The sequence below is a fragment of the Conger conger genome, chromosome 13 (assembly GCF_963514075.1).
Source record: "Conger conger chromosome 13, fConCon1.1, whole genome shotgun sequence".
NCBI lineage: Eukaryota > Metazoa > Chordata > Actinopteri > Anguilliformes > Congridae > Conger > Conger conger.
In genome coordinates this window covers 34,519,148-34,540,206 of record NC_083772.1, presented here as the reverse complement: position 1 = coordinate 34,540,206, position 21,059 = coordinate 34,519,148, and the positions used below count along the sequence as shown (strand labels likewise).

The 21,059-nt window shown below is 38.7% G+C and overlaps 1 protein-coding gene across 5 annotated transcripts in view; it reads right to left on the bottom strand.

Moving 5' to 3' along the window:
* The window catches only part of LOC133107675 (neural cell adhesion molecule 1-like), a 209,556-nt gene extending 205,133 nt beyond the window's left edge, over positions 1-4,423 (bottom strand). For all 5 annotated transcript variants that reach the window (XM_061216738.1, XM_061216739.1, XM_061216740.1 and 2 more), the window contains exon 1: positions 4,196-4,423. In XM_061216738.1, coding sequence (XP_061072722.1) covers positions 4,196-4,247 — 52 coding nt within the window. In that variant the 5' untranslated portion in view covers positions 4,248-4,423. The remainder of the gene's footprint in view (positions 1-4,195) is intronic.
* Between the last annotated feature and the right edge of the window lie 16,636 nt (positions 4,424-21,059).

Sequence of the window (21,059 nt, the reverse complement as noted above, 5' to 3'; positions counted from 1 at the left end):
TCAACACAAATCTTTGATGTAGACTATTTTTGTCCACGTTTTTGGAGTCATGTGAATATCTAATGTATTTGGAATGCTAATAAACATTTGTTTGGTTATTCTCTGCTAACAGGAAAGGCAAAAAAAAAGATGACGGCATTTTTCATCCCAGGATTCAAAAGCTCTAATACACTAATCTCCATATCAAAGCTCTCTGATCATAGACAATCATTCCCACCATTACAAAACAAGAACACAATGGCCAACTAAAATTGCACTGGAGGTGCCCGTGGGGATGTTCAACTAGACTCTACCTCAGACGCACCCCTCAAAAACATTCAGCATCCATTGTCAGACCAGTTTGTTCCATGTTTTTATCAGCGGGATTCAATCAAGAGTCACCGAAAAGGAAATAAAATAAACAAATAAGTAAATAAAGTGCTTGTTACATTTACATTTTACATTTTAGTCATTTGGCATTGTTGAAAATAGTACTCGAGTTAATTGGGTTCTCGACTGTCTTAAGGATAAAAGTTCAAATGTTCCTGGATGGCATTGGAAACCCTATGGCTAATGACTAATTAGGAAAAGAGACTGGCTGTCAAACAGCCTTTCCCCCCCTCACCTCGTACACTCTCAATCAAGAAGATTACCGAGCATATGCACTGGTCTCATAGCCACTGCTCTTCTCCTGCTACTCGGTTAAATATCTAAGTAAATGTAAGGGTCACATTTTAATTAAAATTTAATTCTTGATTAACTGAAAGATACACAATCACTTTGCTTGAATCTCTCCACCACTGTATGCCACTTTACTAATTCGCACAATAGAATGCCATGCCAGTCACAAATAGGTGGATCTGCTAAAGATCGGTTTTATTTTTAGTTTCCACATGTGTAAAATAGCCTATTTTAACGCCGCAGATGTTAACCATCTCGGATGCCTCAAGTTAGCCCCAGCCAGACATTTCCAACACTGCTGAACACAAAAGTGTTTCTTTCTTCCTCAGTTCTCCATTAAAAAAAATATATGTCTTTTTGATAGCCTAATCTTAATTAAGCGAACCTTGTACGCAAGCCTTGTAGACTTTTTTCTATATCTGCGGATGTTTATGTGATTTCCCCACGCTTGAAAGAGCACTACAGTTCAAAACATTGAGTGTTTCTGCTTCAAGTGCATAATAAAATACCCCTGTATGCTATGAATGCGCCATTTACATTTCCCTAGCCATATGCATCAGAAAGGCGAGCACGCATGGAGCAGCTGCACCACTGACGTAGCCTATAACATGACAACACGACACAAAAGGACACACAGAGTTCCTGCCTCCCTGCATTTTGTGACCACAAATCACATCACAACTTGTAACCTCCAGCAGATAACCCTCAAGACGTCTCCAGAGGACACTGGGGAGAAAGCAGAGTGAAAACTTGTTTTAACCGGTTCGGGGAGATAAGAAAAGCTTGGGCTATATGGGCTATATTTAAATATATACAGAAAGAAGAATAAAAAGAGAACTGAAAAAAAATCAGACTGGACCAAAAGATCCTTTCCATAACGCACGTTTATTAAATTCAAGTAAAATACAAATCTGACAGGACCAAAAGGTCCATAACAAATTTACTGAACTTTTGTAAAACACAAGGGGTAAGGTGGAAGCTGATGCCAAGCATAAGAAAATGAAAATATCACTTCCATCTAATCCAGCATTAGAGTATAGCCTGCTAAGGACTACTACTGAAGATGTTCAAGATATTTGTCTAAACTCCACTCACGTAATGTGCATTACTATGCAGCCCAGTGTCATCTCAGCACTGGAATTTAGCAGCAAATTGCCAAGCATAATATTACAAATATTCAATAAAAGCACCGCAGCTAGACTGCCTCAAGAGAGCGATGAAACTGATAACAATCAAAAACATCAGACAATCTGTATTTTATTATGACACAACTGGATATTTTCCAGAAAACCATTTAAGGCTCACTCCTTGGAAGCCAGCCATGCCAGTTGAGAGATTCTAGATCTAAGTGCAGATACACTATGTAATGAATTATCAGTGACTTGGAACCATACATAAATAGACATGCAATTAGGCTCATCCTAAACAAATCTTTAAAATTGCTTTCTGGGAGCAGATGAGCAATATCAGCATTCCCTTGATTAATCGCTGTATCCGACAGTAATTGTACAGAGTTGAATGATTAGACGGAAGTTATTTCAGCTCCATGGCTCAAACATCAAGTTCAAGTGAATGGAAGCATTCTGGTAAATATTGTCAAATGGCCAATGTTTAACTTCACCTACAGCGAAGCTTCTTCTGAGCAAATACAATTCCCCTTCAAAAAAAAGTGCCCACTCACATCATTGTCTTTGTTTCAATTCCTCATTTAAATGTTAATTCATCTTGCATGCATACTCATTTAATGACCAAAATCCAGCGTTACCACCCTCCAGCTGTTAGACGCCCCATCCCCTTTCCTCTTGACCGGTCTTATTTCTGCCTAGACCCTGTTTTCAGACAGCACTAGGCACTCTTGAATACACGGGTAACAAAGTAGCCACACACAATGTAGACACATTTGAATCTACAAAAACACAGACTTCAGGGCCTTTTTGTGTACATCGTCTAATAAAGCCGTTCTGTTTCTATCAACCGTTGCCAAACAAAACATTGCTACAAAACAAACAGCAACGTTCGTTTAAATTGGCGTGTATTATGCTACGTCTGGATTACAAAATTATTTCTTTGCATAGTTATATTTCTACCTCATAATGTTCCTGTACAGCAACTTGTGTTAAACATAGTTCTTAGAATAAAAACTAACGGGTTCTTCCCGCCCAGCCTCGCAGTTCATTGATTGGGTGGAAGAGTCTCCCTTCGACACAATGCAGGTAACAGCTACGCACATGAATAAGGTTGCAGATAATCATTACTAATGGTAGCTACGTATTTGGGGAATACAACTAATTAAACAGCTAGCTGTGGATAAAACACCGGTTTATACTAAACATCGTGTTATTATTTCCATTAAGTGTTGCTTGTCTGTCGATTCGACAACGCGTTTTTAAAAGAAAGAACAACACGCTCGAGCTACATGGCTCCTGCACATTTGCGCGATAGTTGAGCTCTAGTAACAAGGGCTAAGCTGACAGCTAGCTACAGTGTGCTAGAATGTAACACAATAAACAAAATAACGAAATAACTGATCACGAGTTTAATGATTTCGGCTTTATACTGTTCGTTAACTTTTACAGGACGCATGCAAGCAATGTGAAATAAGCAAATCAAGAGCATGTGCATCAGTCACGACATGCATTTAGTGATGCAACGCTACTCTGGTTCGGTCTCACAAGCTTTGGAATATGCGACAGGCTTGATGATGAACTCATAAAATCAAATTTAATCGGCCGCCTAGCGACTGTACTAAAGCCAAGCCGTTATTTTCTAATACTGAAAAAGTTATTTGCCCGGATTAGTCCAACAAATTTAACCGATGGCATACCACATGCAACTAAATAACGTTTGCTACTTTGACAAAATTGAATAATTGAACGTAAAATTAATTGGTGCATATTAACAGGCTAGTTGTAAGACTTTAGATAGATAGATTAAACACTGTGCTACGTTATTAAAATGCACCATCAATGCCACTCTACTAGTCTTAATCGACACATTTATAGGCATCTTAATCTTACGATACTTTGATTTACAGTTTACCATTGGCCGAATCGACTAACTAAATTTTGGCAAGACCAAACCAGCTATGTCAAACTAAACATCGGATAACTGTAACTGTGTTCTGGACCAACCGAGTAATAACATTACCAATGTCCGCTCGCACTTGCTACCTAACATCAGCTGTAATGTGCGAACACCCAAACAAGCAGTAGCCATCAAGTATTGCACAGTAGCTATAACCCGTGCGGACTGCACAGAACAGACTGGTGATTCGAAATTAACAGTCGCCCACTTTAGCTACCATACTGCTCCTGAAAAGCAAATAATTGCTTTAAGCAAATAAGCAGTATGATTTACAGTTTTCTGTTTCAAGTCAGTCCATAGCCTACTTCAGAGACAAAACTGCTACAAAAAGAAAAGAAAAACAGGCACGCACATGCAAATGCCTAGGCACCGTGCAGCTTATACCAAAACTTCAATCGTGAATATATTTTTTCCTCATGAAACATTTCAACTGTTAGAATAAACATCTTACCTGCAGTGCCAAATAAAATGAATGCCCAGATGAGATCCTTGGATTCAAGCATTGCAATCGCTAAATAAGTGAAATTTCTTGCTTTATTGAGGTACGTCCTCCGAAATAATACGTTGGGGACCTTGAACGGGCTGTTGGCAATTCAATGCAATTTTCCTCCTACTTTTATACTGTTAATATTAAGAATATTATTTGAATGTTCCTTGGTTGATATCAGCACACTCTGGCTCGCACGCTGCTCACAGCACGAGTGACATAAAGCAGCCTTAGCACACAAACACGAATTAATCCGCCTGGGCAAAATCATTTGCGCGCGCTCTCTTGATGGGCCATTGGATGCACTTCACAGTCCCGTCAAATAGTGCGCATAGCTCACTCGTTGCAGCCGAATCAACGGCGCACCTGCTACTGTGAGACCCATAGGATTGTTCTGTGGTTGGGGCAGGGGCGTCATGCGGCCAAGGTATAGCAGTTGTCATACTTAAGTTTCATGGTAAAATTTTAGACGTGACTTTTAACAGCATTTTATTGAATAAGAACATTATTTCAGCTTGTTCTTGCGGCGTTAAAGAGTATTGCCAACGCTAGTCCTAAATCCTTTATCCGAGCCGCATCAATCTGTTTTTGGCTGAATATTGCAATTCTGCGCAGGTTTTGAGAACGAATACAGACCAATCAACTCGAGGGTGAATCTAATGTCACCACGATAGACAGCTTGCATTTTCAGAAAACTTATTTTATGCTTGAAAAATGCACATTGCTTGCGACTTCTGTTGCAAGGTGGCTCTGAAAACATCGCCGTTTTGTTCACGGCCGTTTAAGTAACCTAGGCTAAACATGCCTTCAGTGAAAGCCATAGGCTAGTCGACTATAAAATGTATTTGTGTGGCTATCTCTTAGTAGCTACATTTTATCTGGCGTCACTTTGCCACAGGCTACCTAGATTTTGTGTTATGTGTTTTTGAGATTGCAATAAAATTTATTTTTAAAGATTTATACCGGCGGCACGGATGGTGCAGTGGGTAGCACTGCCGCCTCACAGCAAGGAGGTCCTGGGTTCGGATCCCCGTCGGCCGGGGCCTCTCTGTGCGGAGTTTGCATGTTCTCCCCGTGTCTGCGTGGGTTTCCTCCGGGTACTCCGGTTTCATCCCACAGTCCAAAGACATGCAAGTTAGGCTGATTGGAGAGTCCAAATTGCCCATAGGTATGAGTGTGTGAGTGAATGGTGTGTGCGCCCTGTCCAGGGTGTATTCCTGCCTTTCGCCCAAAGTATGCTGGGATAGGCTCCAGCCCCCATGCGACCCTGTTCAGGATAAGCGGGTTAAGATAATGGATGGATGGAAGATACATACCCGGTTGACTTTACATTGCTGAAGAATGATACCCGATAGACAGAAACCATATTGTTTTCTCATAACACATTAATTTAATTTCCAAGTCAACGAGTATCAGTGGGAGATTCTATAAATATCTTTGCATGCATTCAATTTAAAGTAATCTATGTTAGTTTTATAGCTAATAGACGAACCCATGTCAAATATGTATGTACTGTAACTGCAACTGTAACTTCTCTGTTGTGAAAGGTATGAGACACCGGGTTGTATGGTAGATATTTGCATCTGAAAAGGCTGCTGAGACGCATCTCAAATTGCAGTGCACACATCTGAATACTTTTCCCGTCATAGCCTCTTCTCTGACAAGAAATCAAGCATCTTAACTTCAGTGAAATGTCATGTCAGCGAGGCATGAAATTAAAATGGCCTTTTTAAGAACATTGGATTACATATCGACAATGGCCCATGATGCAGACTGTTAATAATATGTCAGTTGATAATTATCCATTCGCTTAACACTTCCCTTTTTAGGAGAAGATTCAAATGACTTCTTTCACCTGTATGCTCTTGGAATCATTTTAAAACTCTTTCTGTAATGGTATCACACAGTAAAATGTTTAACGTTAAATCAACTTTTGCAGAGTACCTTACTGTAATAGACTACAGGTCTCCCTATCATCTCTACCAGACTCATATGACTTCTGTTAAGAGTTAATTAAAACTGGACATTTTAGTGTGGGTAGTTAAACCGTTCATTATTTTGTTTGGACAAAAAGTTGCGCAGGTGGACAATTCACTGTGACCATTCATCCATTTATTATTTACCCCACTTATTCCTGGCTGTGGCCCTGAGAAGGCTGGAGCATAGGCAGGAATACTAGGGCAGCCAGTAGCCTAGTGGCAAAGGTACATGACTGGTACCCAGAAGGTTAGTGGTTTAAGTCCCAGTGTAGCCACAGTAAGATCTTCACATGAACCCTTGAGGGCCCTTGAGCAAGGCCCTAAATGTCACAATGCTCCAGGAGGATTGTCCCCTGCTTAGTCTAATCAACTGTGCTGTAAATGACTTTGGATAAAAGCATCAGCTAAATAACAAATGATTAATTATTATAATACACCCTGGACAGGGCACCAATCCATCGGAAGGCACACACACCATTCATACTTAGTCGTCAATCAGCCTAAACTGCATGTCTTTGGACTTCGAGAGGAAACCAGAGTACAAAGAGGAAACCAATGCAGTCTCTGGAATCTCCACATAGGAAGCTCCTGGCTGAGATTAAACAGTGCGGTCCACCACAACACCCCTCACTGTTACCATCCTAAATCATAAAATATAGACACTCTCATTAACATTGCAAAATCAACAAAGGGGTTAATGTTTTCTTCAAAATTAGCCAATTGTTATGAAGGCCCATCATTGATATCACTAGTTTTGAAAAATATGGGTCAGGAATCACTGGTGGGTTGTGGAAGGGATTGAGGTGGATCACAGAATTATATGTTAAAAATTGCCATAAAAATTACACGGAAAGAATGGTTTTCTGACATTCACTCAAGTATATAGTCCGCTCCATAAAGTTTGGGACAAATATTAATTATGTCTTGATTTGCCACAATTTTAGAATCACACAATTAACATGTGGTTAAAGTGCGCATTCTCAGATTTTATATATCTCAGTGTATTTATATACATTTTGGTTTCACCATAAGTCCACCATTTCAGGGGAACCATAATACTTGGAACACATGTGGGACATCACAGGTGTTTGTAATTGCTCAGGTGCGTTTAATTGCCTCCTTAATGCAGGTATAAAAGAGCTCTCAGCATCTTTCCTCTAGTCTTTTGCTCACCTTTGGAAAGTGTTGTTGTTTATCAACACAACCAAAGTTGTACCAATGCAAATCAAAGAAGCCATTATGAGACTGAGAAAAAAGAATAAAATGGTTAGAGACATCGGTCAAACCATAGGCTTACCAAAATCAACTGTTAAGAGCATAATAAAGAAGAAAGAGAACACTGATGAGTTTACTAATCCCAAAGGGACTGGCAGGCCAAGGAAGACCTCCACAGCTGATGACAGAATATTTCTCTCCATAATAAAGCAAAATCCCCAAACACCTGTCAGACAGATCAGAAACACTCTTCAGGAGTCAGGTGTGGATTTGTGAATGACCACTGTCCACAGAAGACATACTGCAAGGTTAGCCTCAAAAACAAGATTGTCAGGATACAGTTTGCCAAGTACTTAAGCACCACAGTTCTAGAAAAAGGCTGTGTGGATGGATGTGACTAAAATGAACGTTTATCAGAGTGATGGCAAAAGCAAAGTATCAAGGAGAGAAGGAACTGCCCAAGATCCAAAGCATACCACCTCATCTGTGAAACACGGTGGTGGGGGTGTTATGGCCTGGGCATGTATGGCTGCTGAAGGTACTGACTGACTTATCTTCATTAATGACATAATCGCTGACGGTAGTAGCAAAATCAATTCTGAACTGTATAGACACATCTAATCTTAAATTGCCTTAAAAATAATTGCCTGGCAGTTCATTTTACAGCAAGACAATGATCCCAAACATACTGCTATAGCAACAAAGGACTGGCCAAGGCAATCGCCCCATCTGAACCCAATTAAGCATGCCTTACATATAGTGAAGAGAAAACTCAAGGGGACTTTCATTTACAGTTAAATGAAAAATGTATTTTACAAAAAATAGAAGTGCGCTAAAAAAAGTAAATAAAGTGCAAATATTTTTAAATAACTTTTAGTTCAATATTTCAAATGTAGTGGAAACATTACACATTCAATTACAAATCAAAGCATTAGCAAATTTGATCAAGTCTGCGTTATTCTTTTACAGGAATATTAAATTCAAAATATCTATTCAAAATCTTTGAATCTTTCTCTTCAAACTCAAACACTTACTGTATAAACTGAAGACATTTCTCAAGATTTAACTTTACTTTAAATTACTGAACTAATATTTAGTTACATAACCATTGTTTTTGATTGAGTCAACCAACTTCTAGCACCCAGAAACAGGTATTTCAGCCCAAGATGAACAAAGTACATTCCACAGTTCCTGTGAATGTTTGGGTTTTGCTTCAGAAACTGCATTTTTAATGTCACCCCACAAGTTTTGAATGGGGTTGAGGTCAGGTGATTGAGCTGGCCACTCCATTACCTCAATCCTTTTTGTCTGGAACCAAGATGTTGCTCGCTTACTCATGTGTTTGCGGTCGCTTTCTTGTTGAAACACCCATTTCAGGGGCATTTCCTCTTCAGCATACGGCAACATAATCTCTTCACGTATTCTGATGTATTCAAACTGATCCATGATCCCTGGTATACTAACCGAACACCATAGTATGAAAAACATCCCCATACCATGATTTTTGCGCCACCATGCTTCACTGTCTTCACAGTGTACTGTGTCTCGAATTCAGTACCTGGGGGTCATCTGACATACTGTCGACGACCACTAGACCCGAAGAGAACAATTTTACTCTCATCAGTCAACAGAATGTTACGCCATTTCTCTTTGGGCCAATCGTGTGTTCCTTGGCTAATTTTAACCGATTCTGCACATGCCCTCTTTTCAACAATGGTGCTTTATGGGGGATTCTTGTTGCTAGCTTAGCTTCAATCAAACGTCTTCTGACTGCAACTTACAGGTAATTGTAGATCATCTTTGATCTTTCTGGAGCTGATGAATGGCTGAATCTTTGCTTCTGACTATTCTTTGATCCGTTGTTGCTCATTTTCTTCCGCTTGTTTCTTGTTTTTGTTGCCATTTTAAAGCATTTGAGATCATTTTAGCTGAGCATCCTCTAATTTGCTGCACTTCTTTACACATTTTCCCCTCTCCAATCAATTTTTTAATCAAATTTGGAATGGCCCATTTTACTTCTCAATTCAGAAGGAAATATATTTTATAACAATGTGTGAAACATTTGCTTCCCTTCTTCCTTAATAAAGGACCATTAATGACACCTGCCATTATTTTGAACATGCCCCTTTCCATGAATGAGTCAATTACTCAAACAAGCAGTGTGCATGTCATGACAGTTGGGTCTGTTGTTTTTCTATTACACTACTACATCTACAAGTAAAGTATTTGCCATGCAGAAATATCAGAAATATACTACTGATAACAGTGGTCCATCAGGTTACTGATGTTGTACTGCTATTTTCCTGAACACAACTGTGCATAGCATTGCTGTGTCCCAAATATTATGGTGCCCTGAAATGGGGGGACTATGTATAAACACTGCTGTAATTTCTACATGGTGAAACAAAAATGTTGGTGCTGACCTGCCATTGACCCCACCTAACAGAGTAAATATTTTCATTCAAAATCATCTTCAGGCCTGGAAGACTGATGAAAAATGAATATCAATGTGGTAGATTATCTCTAAAAGAATGTTTAAAAAATTAAAAGACTGCCAGTTAACTTGGGGCATGACTGACGAAGCTGTTACTACAGATATCAAACATTTCCAGGTCAGCTACAACACACATATGGAAGGAATTCATAGAAATGCACCCGTTTTAACCTCTGCGCTCAATTCTGACATTTAAATGAAACAATGTGTTCCGATGTGTTTTTAAAAACATAGTTATTCAAACATTTACAAATGGATATAAGTTGGGGTCTGTGTGGAAGGCATAGCATTGTACACCAGTTTTTCTGGTAGCTATTGCGTATTGCTAAGTGCAACCTAAGAGCACAATTTGTGGATGGCACACTGATCTCATACTGTACAACTCTACTTTGGCTTGTTGGGCTTTTCCCCCTTTACAACACAGCAGGCAATCCACATAGCATGTGTCACAAGTTTCCAACTGATGACATATTTCGGGAAAAGTGCCACAATTTGGTCGTGTACATTTCACAGAATTCTTCTGGTTCACAGAAGTAAATGTCAGACATTTCATGTAAATAATTTTTCTGAATCAGTGTGCATGCAGGCAGAGACTGCTGAAATAATTGTGGTGGTGTTAATACTGTTCATTGCTACGTGCCTTCTCCTTGCCCATGGTGTTTAAGCAGTTCTGATTACTGAAACAGCATGGGAATTGGTTTATTGCCTGTTCTTTGGTTTGTTCCAGGTTATCATTATGGATTTTTTTCTTTGTACAATTGTATCGAATGGACCTTGTGCGCTCTCCTCTTAACCCTCTGTACTGCTCTGAGACTGGTACACAGATTCTTATCCCTCTCCTCTGTAGGAAGTACGCTTCTAAGAACACCATTTATCTCGTGGGAATACAACTGTTGTAGGTCATGTATCTGAGTCCGAGTTTTATTCAGGCACCATAGAGCAGGGATCATCAAACCTGCTCCATGAATCCAAATCCAACCCTGGTTTTCTTTTCGCCTGGGTAATTAACTGAACAATTAATGCTAATGATTGGCCAGACTCATCACACCTGACTCCCAGGTAAAGGGAGGGTGGAAAACTGCACAGAGAAAGCCATGGGCTTGAGCAGTATGTAATGCAGATATGTCTATGTTATCACATGAAATTCAGAAGCTGTCATCTGTCTGTTTTTCTGACAGGCTGTGCCGCTGGTTTGCACTGATAACTCTTATGCTGAGTGACACAGATCATTGTAGGAATCGTTGTTGTTGTTCCCAATCAGGAGGTGCATTCAGGACTTGTAGCACATTCTCTGCTATGACAGCCCTCTCTTTCCAGATATCCTCAGACACATCTCCTCCACATATCCACAGCAATGCTGTACTCCTACACACATCCTGCGTGTCCCTGGACTGTTGAAATCCTAACTGTATTTAGTCTCAGCACAAGCTTGTTTAAAAAATGTTATTTTCAACGGCATCGCTCTGTTCCATTTACAGTTGGTATAAAGTAACTCATAATTTAACCACAGCAAAATGTCTCTGGCTAGTTTAATAACTATCAAGTGGGTAACAATCAAAGCTAGTTCTCCACCTTATGTCTGCAGTTTCATATCTCAGCTCCCAGAAATGTACTGTGTAATGCAAAAACTAAGAATCAAGGTCCCCACTTCCCTCATAAATAAAGCACACATCTGTGCATACCTTTGAAAATACCTTATAAATATTCTCATAACTTTTTCTGTAACCCAGCAAGTAACAATACATTATTTATATGTTTACCATTAAATATAATTACTTGGTTTGTTTTCATATTTGCAGTGCAGTAATAGATGCACAGGATAAAAGAACAGCGTCACACATTGTTGTAAATGTTTAGCTTCAGAAGGAAGGAGGTCATCAGTTGACCACCACCATAGCTGACCGTTGATTCAAGTGGCCGTGTCCCTACAAAGATCAAAATGCTGCACATTATTGTGCAAATACACGTATCACAGGAGCGAGACAATAAGCAGAATACTTTTGTTCCTTGGCATCTTTCCGCTCAGCTTGATAGTGTTGTACTGCACCTGAATCCATTCCCAAGAACAATATATTTTAACTAATTGCCATCAAGGTGCATGAACAGAACTCTGAGAGCCTGCTGTGAGCTCTGGGCGACTGTAAACACCACACAGTCTGCTACCACAGGAACAGCTCAAAACCGAGGCGGGGTGAAGTCTTCATTAAGATAAAATGGCGGTCTGCAAGACATCAAAGTAATGATTTGTTTTATGTTCGATATCATTATGAGTTTCACCGTGATCAAACCACTATTTTCTAGTGCCAGTGATTATTTTTGATGGCCTGTGTATTATCAGCAGGGAACTTACTTTCTGAACTGAATTTTAATGCACTTTTTTCTGTACTTTCACTGGAAAGGCTAATTAATATTTTATTCTTGACAATGCACCCCATGCAGATTCTGCAGATATGTTGAGTCCTGCTAAATTGGAGACTAATGCTAGCATTAGTAAAGTAACTCTGTAGTGGTTATAGTGCATCCTTTTTGCATTCTAGCAGTCGTCTGATCTGGATCTTTGAAGTGCTAGAGCTTTATGTGGAGATTTGATTTATCTATAAATCAAGATGTGAAATATAAAATGACCCAAGCATGATACAAACTGTACATGACATACATACATAGCATCATTTACACCTGTCTCTGTGTTATTCTGAACCAGCAGAGGAAAGGATACATTTTAACTTGTATTGAATGTCATTTTTGTTTGCAGGAATGTGTGTTGAGCAGCAGGATCTCTAACATACTGTACATCATCCAGAATAATTGCAGAAAATAAGCCCAAGCATTAAGCTGTTCCATGACAGGACTTGGGTATATTCTGAACAGGGTCAATACCATCTGAACTCTTCACTGTTCAATAATCTCGCTTGGGGGTTTCATACGTCCTGCTACTCCCAATTATTTCTGAAGTACATACGGATGATCTGTGGATCTGCCAGTTTTACATTAACTGCTCTGCCATGTTATTATATTGTATACGATCGTCCATGTTGTCTACCTTTGTTATTGTTATCAGACAAAAAAAAGTACATATTTTTATTATAATTATTTATTATTGTACATCAGAAAACCACAGATGGTGGGAAAAGCAATTGATGCTGAAAGCCATAGCTAATACACAGTGAAAAGGGAGCAGGGTGCAAAACTAATGATTGGTTATAGTGTTATAATAAAGAAAATCTAAATGCATATACAGCCCAGTGCCTCAGCATGTGCAAATCATTTGAACCTCATCTTCAAGCAAGAATAACCATCTGTAGATGTCCTCAATTGAAAAAGTTGTCCCTCTTAGTTTGATCTTCCTCCCACTCTTCTCACAATGGAAAAACAAATTCACAGCAGTTTGTTCTTCCTGCAAATACTTGACAAAGGCAACATGCCCGAGACAAATTCATGCCTTTAAGGGTCCACTGACAGAACTCTCAACTGCAGCATTACAAGTAGGGCCATAATATGTGCAGATGAGGATGATCATTGCTTGTGAGATGATGATACCCAGCTTGTCTCAAATTACTATTGCTTTGAATTATAAAACAGGAAGCACAAATCTCGCAAATTGATTGGTTCATAGCAGTGATAACATTTCTATATACCACTGTTGTGTGTTATATTGCTTGTTTACAGTTCTATTTCAAGTATCACTCCCTGGCAAAGTAGCCATTTTAGTCCAAATGGAAAAACCGTTAGATGCTAGCCGATGCTCAATCACTTGCAACAATGTATCTCAGAATTTGCAAGCAAGCACGGATGCAGATCTACACACTGCCTCCGCTTCCACGTGATTCAGAAACTATCTGATGCGGGTCTCGATTTGCAAAAGAGATTTGTGTCCATAAGCAGACAGAAATGTGAGAGCGTTAGACTAACTGTAACGTGGAAACTTCTGACCGGAGAAAGCAGAACAACGCTTCCCCAAATAATAAAACAAGAGACCTACGCAACGTGATCCCACTAATATTGGATAGGTTTTCAGTGCTTGCAAAATGGTACAAATAAACATCCAAAAAACAAACTCTTGTTTCCTCACTTCCGGTAGCTTGCTAGCTATCTAGCTAGCGAGTTTGACAGAACAACTTTAGAGTTTAGTAACGTTGCATAGCAACCACATGGCACTACTTACAAACATATAACTACTTTCTTATAGGCTAAATTATTCTTGAAACAAAACTGTTAATAAAAAACTGTTGTTGTTGGTAATTGGACTGTGTCTATAATGTCTATATTATGCAATATAGGTAACCGTTTTATAAAAGCAATAACTCTCTCCAGGACATGGTATATAGAAAATAAATAAAATGTATAACATTTAAATATATAAGTATCTGCTTGTCGTGAGTTATTGCTTAAATCTACCATTGGTACCCATAAATAATAAATAATAATAATAATAATAATAATAATAATATCATCAAATAACATCAAAATCTGAACAGAAAGGGAAATGACTAACATTTCACTCATATGGACATTGTCTCCGTGCCTTTATTCATCGCTAAACTAGTCACAGGAAAATCATGAGGGCCCTTGGAAGCATAAGATAATCACAGCCAAATGAAGCATGTCTTAACTTGCTTCCTGACTGTTTAACTCTCATTCCTCCTCCATCTTATGACAAGTAGTTGTATTTTTAACGCTTTTGGTGTGGAAAACAGTTTCAGCTTAAAAGACAGAGCGCTGCTAAATAATAATAGCATTCCATTTGTGCATTTAAAATAAGGCCCATTTACTATAGGTCTAGATTAGGCGAACATACACCAGTTTTCCTTAACTTCACTCAACTTTTAGCAAAGAGGACCTTCAATGTGTTTTTTCTTCTTTTTCTTTAACATAAGGTCTACAAACATTACAATATTCAGCTTTGTGGAAAAAGATCCATATCATTCAAAATATATCATATTAAGTACTTACCCAAATGGAGCCATTCCCAACACCAATTCAGCTTGATCTATAAAAATGATATCCTCTTAAATCGGTTCATTTCACAGTGTGGGTTTGTGCATTTGGGGAGGACGGCTCCCAGGGTTATTTAGCAATGCTGTGAATATCACTGCAAGTCAGAACTGAATAAAATCAAATAAAACACACACTCAGGACTGTACCCATCTATAACCCAATCTCAAAGCACTGTTTTGGGTATTAATACTCACACCAAGAAAAGATGAGGCAATCCTGTTTCTCATGAATAAATTGTTCTTGAGTTGTTCTTGAATTATTCAGTACGTTGTTCGTGGTGGTTGTCTGAACAAAGCAACAATTTGACCAATGGTTCAGTGAAAGGCAATCGCATGATGCCTCTGATCTCAGACTAGGGTTGGGGACCCATTGCACTACAGTACCTGCAACGATAGCCAGAACACATTTGTCAGTCTTAAGGCTGGCTTGTATTGCTCTGGATGGTACAGTGGGGACTCATGAGGCACAAATGGGGGAAAATGATGATAAGAGATCCACTTAAAGGTTAGCCTTTTGACATCTGTGAGGCAGCCTGACAATGGCACTAATACACTTCAGAGAGTTTACCCTGAATCACTGCCTAACGCATGTTAACCGTAGATCAGAGTCTTCGTCTGTCATGTACCCTTGCGCCTCGATCGCCTTCTCCAACCTGTATGTGTATACACAACAGGGAACTGAGCATGCAATTTATGTATCGGGTTACCTACTTTGACGCATTAAGATGGATAAGTGGTCTTGAGTATGGCACAAGCTCAGCACACTTACATTATTTTGTTATTACATAACAATGCATAGAAAATCAATTTGTTGCCATGGTAATATGCACTATAGGAGTATGCAGTACAAGGTAATTGTGTGGTCCTCCTATTTAAAATGGCCTTTGGCTACAGAAACTAAATGGATCCATTTAGCGCCTGCTTATTTAAAATGTGCTGTCAAAGGAATCAAATGATAAAAGTAGAACCATTTGATCCCTTTTCTATTTTCATGTCTGTTTGTAACAAATATGTTCATAGAAGTAAAACAGTTAAGTATATATTCATCCCTGGACCTTATGCACGAAAGAGTTTATGGGTTTGTCTTGCCTAATTAAGTAGAATTAAATAGGCACATTAAAAGGCTATCACCCCCAAATATTAACATTTTATTTTCTAATAGCATTTCCATAGTACATAGACATGTCGCCATCCTGGCTTGAGCATTTCATTTAAGCAAGCAGAGTGCATCCTGGCCCGAGCATTTCATTTAAGCAAGCAGAGTGCATCCTGGGTTGAGCATTTCATTTAAGCAAGCAGAGTGCATCCTGGCTTGAGCGGGTATATTATCGACGCACACGTTGGGTGGCGTCTCATTGAAAAGAAAGGTGCATTCCATCGAATACCAAGTTACCTGAATCTTGGCTCGGGACTAACTTAATCTAGTTTTACCTACACAGCTTTTGCTTGCACAAAGGGTGGAATAAACAGGGTCAGCTTGTCAGCCAGGCTCTGGCTAGTGCATTACAGCTCAATGGATTTTTTCCCCAAGCAGTCAACAACGCTGTGCTGTCATTTTATGGAAATTTAGAGAAAAATTCACAATTCAAAGACACACTTGGCTAGTGGCTGCTCAAGTAATGTAAACATTTTAAGATAAAAAATGACACAAAAAAGGACCAGCCAAGGGCAATACCCATTTTAGGGGTTCAGCCATAAAAGAATGTGTCCTTCCATATCTTTGAAAGAAATAGACAAGAAATGGAAGATAATGAAAATGGAAAAATGATCAAATGGCTGCTCTCGTACACATTTTCAACCAAAGCAGCAGCATTTTAAAAACCTTTTTTAAATATTCCCCTTTTTAATCAACTGCAACTATCCTTCAGGTGCCTGGCGAAGGCTCCAGTGCAGCAGCATCCAGAGACATTGGCTGGTATAGTCCTCCTCTCATGCCAAAGGCCACGAGTACCTCTGGAATTTTCCTTTAATGAAGCTGAAGTCTATCACAGCTTCAAATCCAAATCGATTGGGTGAATTGTGCATTTCCGTCATCTGCGTAATTGCGGAGGAAACCAGTCACAATCTCTAATCATGCCCCCCCCCCCCCCAGCATGCCGTCACCGTCCACACCAAAACCATTGCAACTATTCAAAATCACAGCCACGTCTCCTCATGAAGAAAAACTCCCAAATCTCAGTTTGAGCTGTTCCAAAAGTCTCATATTGAAATGCTGTGCAGCAGAATTTAGAACGGTTTCCATTTGTGGGTAGTGTGGATGAATCCCCCAGCTCCCATCCTTTTAGCCATTTCAAGGCCTCTCTTGCTTCTAGAAAAGCAGGCCCAGAATATATCAGGATCAGCAGGAGAGAGAGCGAAAGAGAGAGTGCCAGCTGGTTGTGTTACCGAGGAGCTGTTAATGAATAATGGCCTCCTCCCAAATCTCTCCAAGATTATTCAGTTACACACCTAGACTAGTGTGTGACTGCAAACAACCAGACTGAAAAATCAAGCCAAAGCCCATTTTCCCAGAGAGTGTGCACCATAACACAAAAGGCATTGTGTAAAGAGGAATCAATTAATTTAGTTTTTGATCCAAATATCACATAATATTGCCTTCTACCGTTTTAACATCACCCTCATTGCATTAAATATTCATTTCTTCCCAGATATTATACCCTGTCATCAGTATTTTCATAGTTTTTTTTCTAATATATTCATATGATATTTCAGGTGAGAAGGTGATGGCTCAGTGGATCAGTTAAAGTTTCTGTAAGTACTCCCAGCAGCTCCAACTATATATTTATGTATATACAAATCTATATGCTATATATGCCAAATAAATCCAAATAAATAAATAGTTCTATATTTTAAGCTATACCTGTACGCCAGTTAAAGAAGGCACTAATGTAACTTGAACCTTGTGTCCTTGTGTTTGTTTGTGTACATGTAACCCAAGAGCAATGCAAGGAAATGTAAGGAATAATTACATTCCAAAATAGATGATTAAATTTTAAATATTTATATCATGACACACATTCATAAGCACAGATACAATGACTAAAATGTAAATATAAATGCAGAAAATTCTGTGAATTAAAATGTCCCCTATACCTGTTGGTCATGGTAAGACGGTATTCATTTGATATACTCATCATATTACAAATAGCTAGGAGGTAAGAGCTTCCGTAATAAGAAGGTATCAGCAAGTGAGATAATGCAGACAAAGCTGGGCGGTCAGAACGATTTGTGGTGTTATGCTATTAAAATAGGGTCTAAGTAGCTTGGAGTAGCCTTTATATTACATTGCCTGTCCATTGTTCCTGGATATTGTTTTTCCACGACAAAAAGAAACTCTCTAAAAGCATTCATGTTGTCCAATGTGCCGTTTTCTGAGGCTTCACATTTTCTTCTATTTAGATTCAAAATCCAATTTCCATTACTACTTTGCTAAAAAAAAGACAAAAGTATTGCGAATGAAGTGAGACACTCAGTGAGACGCATTTCAAGATTTGCCAGTGGGGTAAGAAAAGCAAACAGTAACTTAACAAGACAAGCTTATATTTTCTACTTGAGAAAAAAGAAGATTTTAAGCCTCATTACAAGACTAAAACACTTGTTTATTAATGAACATCAGGCATCCTAAATTGAATTACTCGTATACCTGTCACCCAGAGCATGCTATAAAATACAGTTTGTGAGTCTTGAAGTGTAGCAAACAGCAGTGGTATTCGGGGGTTATAATCGCAGAAGCCGATTTGCATATGTTGATGAAGGCAGCGGAAAATACCGTCGGAATCCTGGCCATGCTGCTGCGGATTGTGGCAGAGAGCGAGAGTGGCAGTTGAAGAAGATGTGCGCTAGCCTGTGCTAATTCCCGGATTGACAGAAGTCGATTTTGGTGATGGGACGGCCCTGCAAATACGATTGTGCATTACCATTCTGGGAAAGAAACAAAGAGGGTTTACAAATGATTATAACACGTCTTGACACATGTAATCTGAGAGGTCTCCTGACATGTTGTGCGTTTAAGCTACATCATCGGCTACAAATCCCAATGATTACTGTAATACAACAGAGCCGGCTGGGTGGTACGAGGGGCAATCACTTCATTAGAGATGAGCGCATTACAGCCTACATGAAATTGTTCATTATATATTTTGTGATTGGCTTCAGAAAATAATTATTTGTTCACAGAACTGGAAAATGGCCATTCACAGTTAGCAGGATGAAACACACTTGGGGAGGCATCAGTGTCTCGATAAAGCCTGAAGCTCTCCCTCTCTCTCTCTCAGGACACACATCGCAAATGTCTAAATAGTCTGTCAGGAAAAGATTCTGTGAAATGGGTAGATACAGTTGTCAGTGCCAGTGGTGAGGGGTCTGCGCCCATCAGGTGGGCTGTGATATCTTTAGAAATCCTTTGATCAGGATTTTTTTCAAGTCCTGATCAAGTTGTTGACCCTTTGTACTGTCCTCAGCTTACTGTAACATGTTAGATAAAAACAACACAGAAGTGCTCGATATTATGTCACATGTTCAATAAAACTTTGTTACTATTGCAGATGATGGCAGATTTACTTACATTAGCACCATGTTACACATTCAATTCAACAAAAAATATTTAATATGTGAAATTACATAACATACAGTGGGCTCCAGAATTATTGGTACTGTTGGTGAATATTAAATGAATATAAGCTCTATTTTCCAACATGTGCAGTAGTGCATCTAATTTAAAAGTCTTACATTTTTTAAATGAAAAAAATTATTTCCCCAAAAAACAGGTTCCACAGTTACTGGAACTGGAACTGTTTTAATACTTTGTGCAAATACTTTGTACCAGCCAGAAATATTTTTTTATAATTTGTGATCAGGTTAGAGAACACATTTGAGGGGATTTTTGACCAGTCGTGAAGAACTTTTCAGAATCATTGATATCCGTTGGATACTCCCCTTTAATACACACTACCTGCTTTTCATTGGATTTCAGTCTGGATAATGAGATGCATTGCACAACATGGTTGTTGTTTTTACTTAACAATTTCTAATGTGGATTGTGATGTGATTTACTTCAAATAAAATTTCAGAAAACTAAATTGAAAAACATTGAAACATGAGAGTAAATTTATTGAAATTAAAGTATATTGTTTTTCCGTATGTTTGAACATAAAAATTACATAGATCATTGTCCATGTTGTTTATTATATGCTGAATTTTTTCTTAATTTCTATTAAGGGTGCCAATATTTCTTGAGCCCACTGTATATTGCATTTTACATTACAAATGGACAAAAGAAAAAGTGTTTAACTTTAGTGTGATCCAACAAGACTTCCTCTTCCTCTGTATCTCTGCACCTCTTCAGAGATACAGTATGAATTGAATTGTACCTTCATTCACACATTATGGTGCAGGTTTAAAAGGTAATCCTCAGAAGCCTACAACTATATAAGTTTCCATAAAGAAAAACATTAATTCAGAAAAAAATGTATGATACTGATTTACACCATTATAAACAGAATATTTAATCTGCTCAACAATAACAAATTTACAAAGTTAGGCAAGCTAAAAAGTTCAACTTTAACCTAACTTTAACTTTAAACCGATTTAGCCACAATTCTGAGAAGGTGTTCAGGCTTTGATCAGAACAGGCCCTACACATCAGAACACTATGAACACAAAATAAATAAATAAATAAATACAAAGCACATTGACCCAATTGACCAATGTGCTGGGCAGTGAAATCATTACACAGCATTAACAGAAGATGACTAGGACTGCACATTATGGACAGACACACAGTTGAGAGAAAGTCAGTTGAACAGATCTAGCCCTTCCGGAACAGATGCAAATTGATACACACAGAAATATCTATATTTCTCTCATTTTATCCATTTCAATGGAAAAATAAGCCTTTTCACATCTTAGATTCTCAACTATTTTCGGGGTGAAGACTGATATAGGAATGTATTCGATTTCCAGGGAATGATAATACAAAAAGGTTTAAACAATGGAGTCACTGTTGACAGAGATATTGTCCAAGGCAAAGAATGCTCCTTTGTGCGATACCAGTGGTGTTTTTGATAGTCCTCTATGGAGACAGGAGACTGGGGACCGTAGACCTATTTCACACTGGTACCACCGTGTCAGCCTTCGTCCGTCATTGT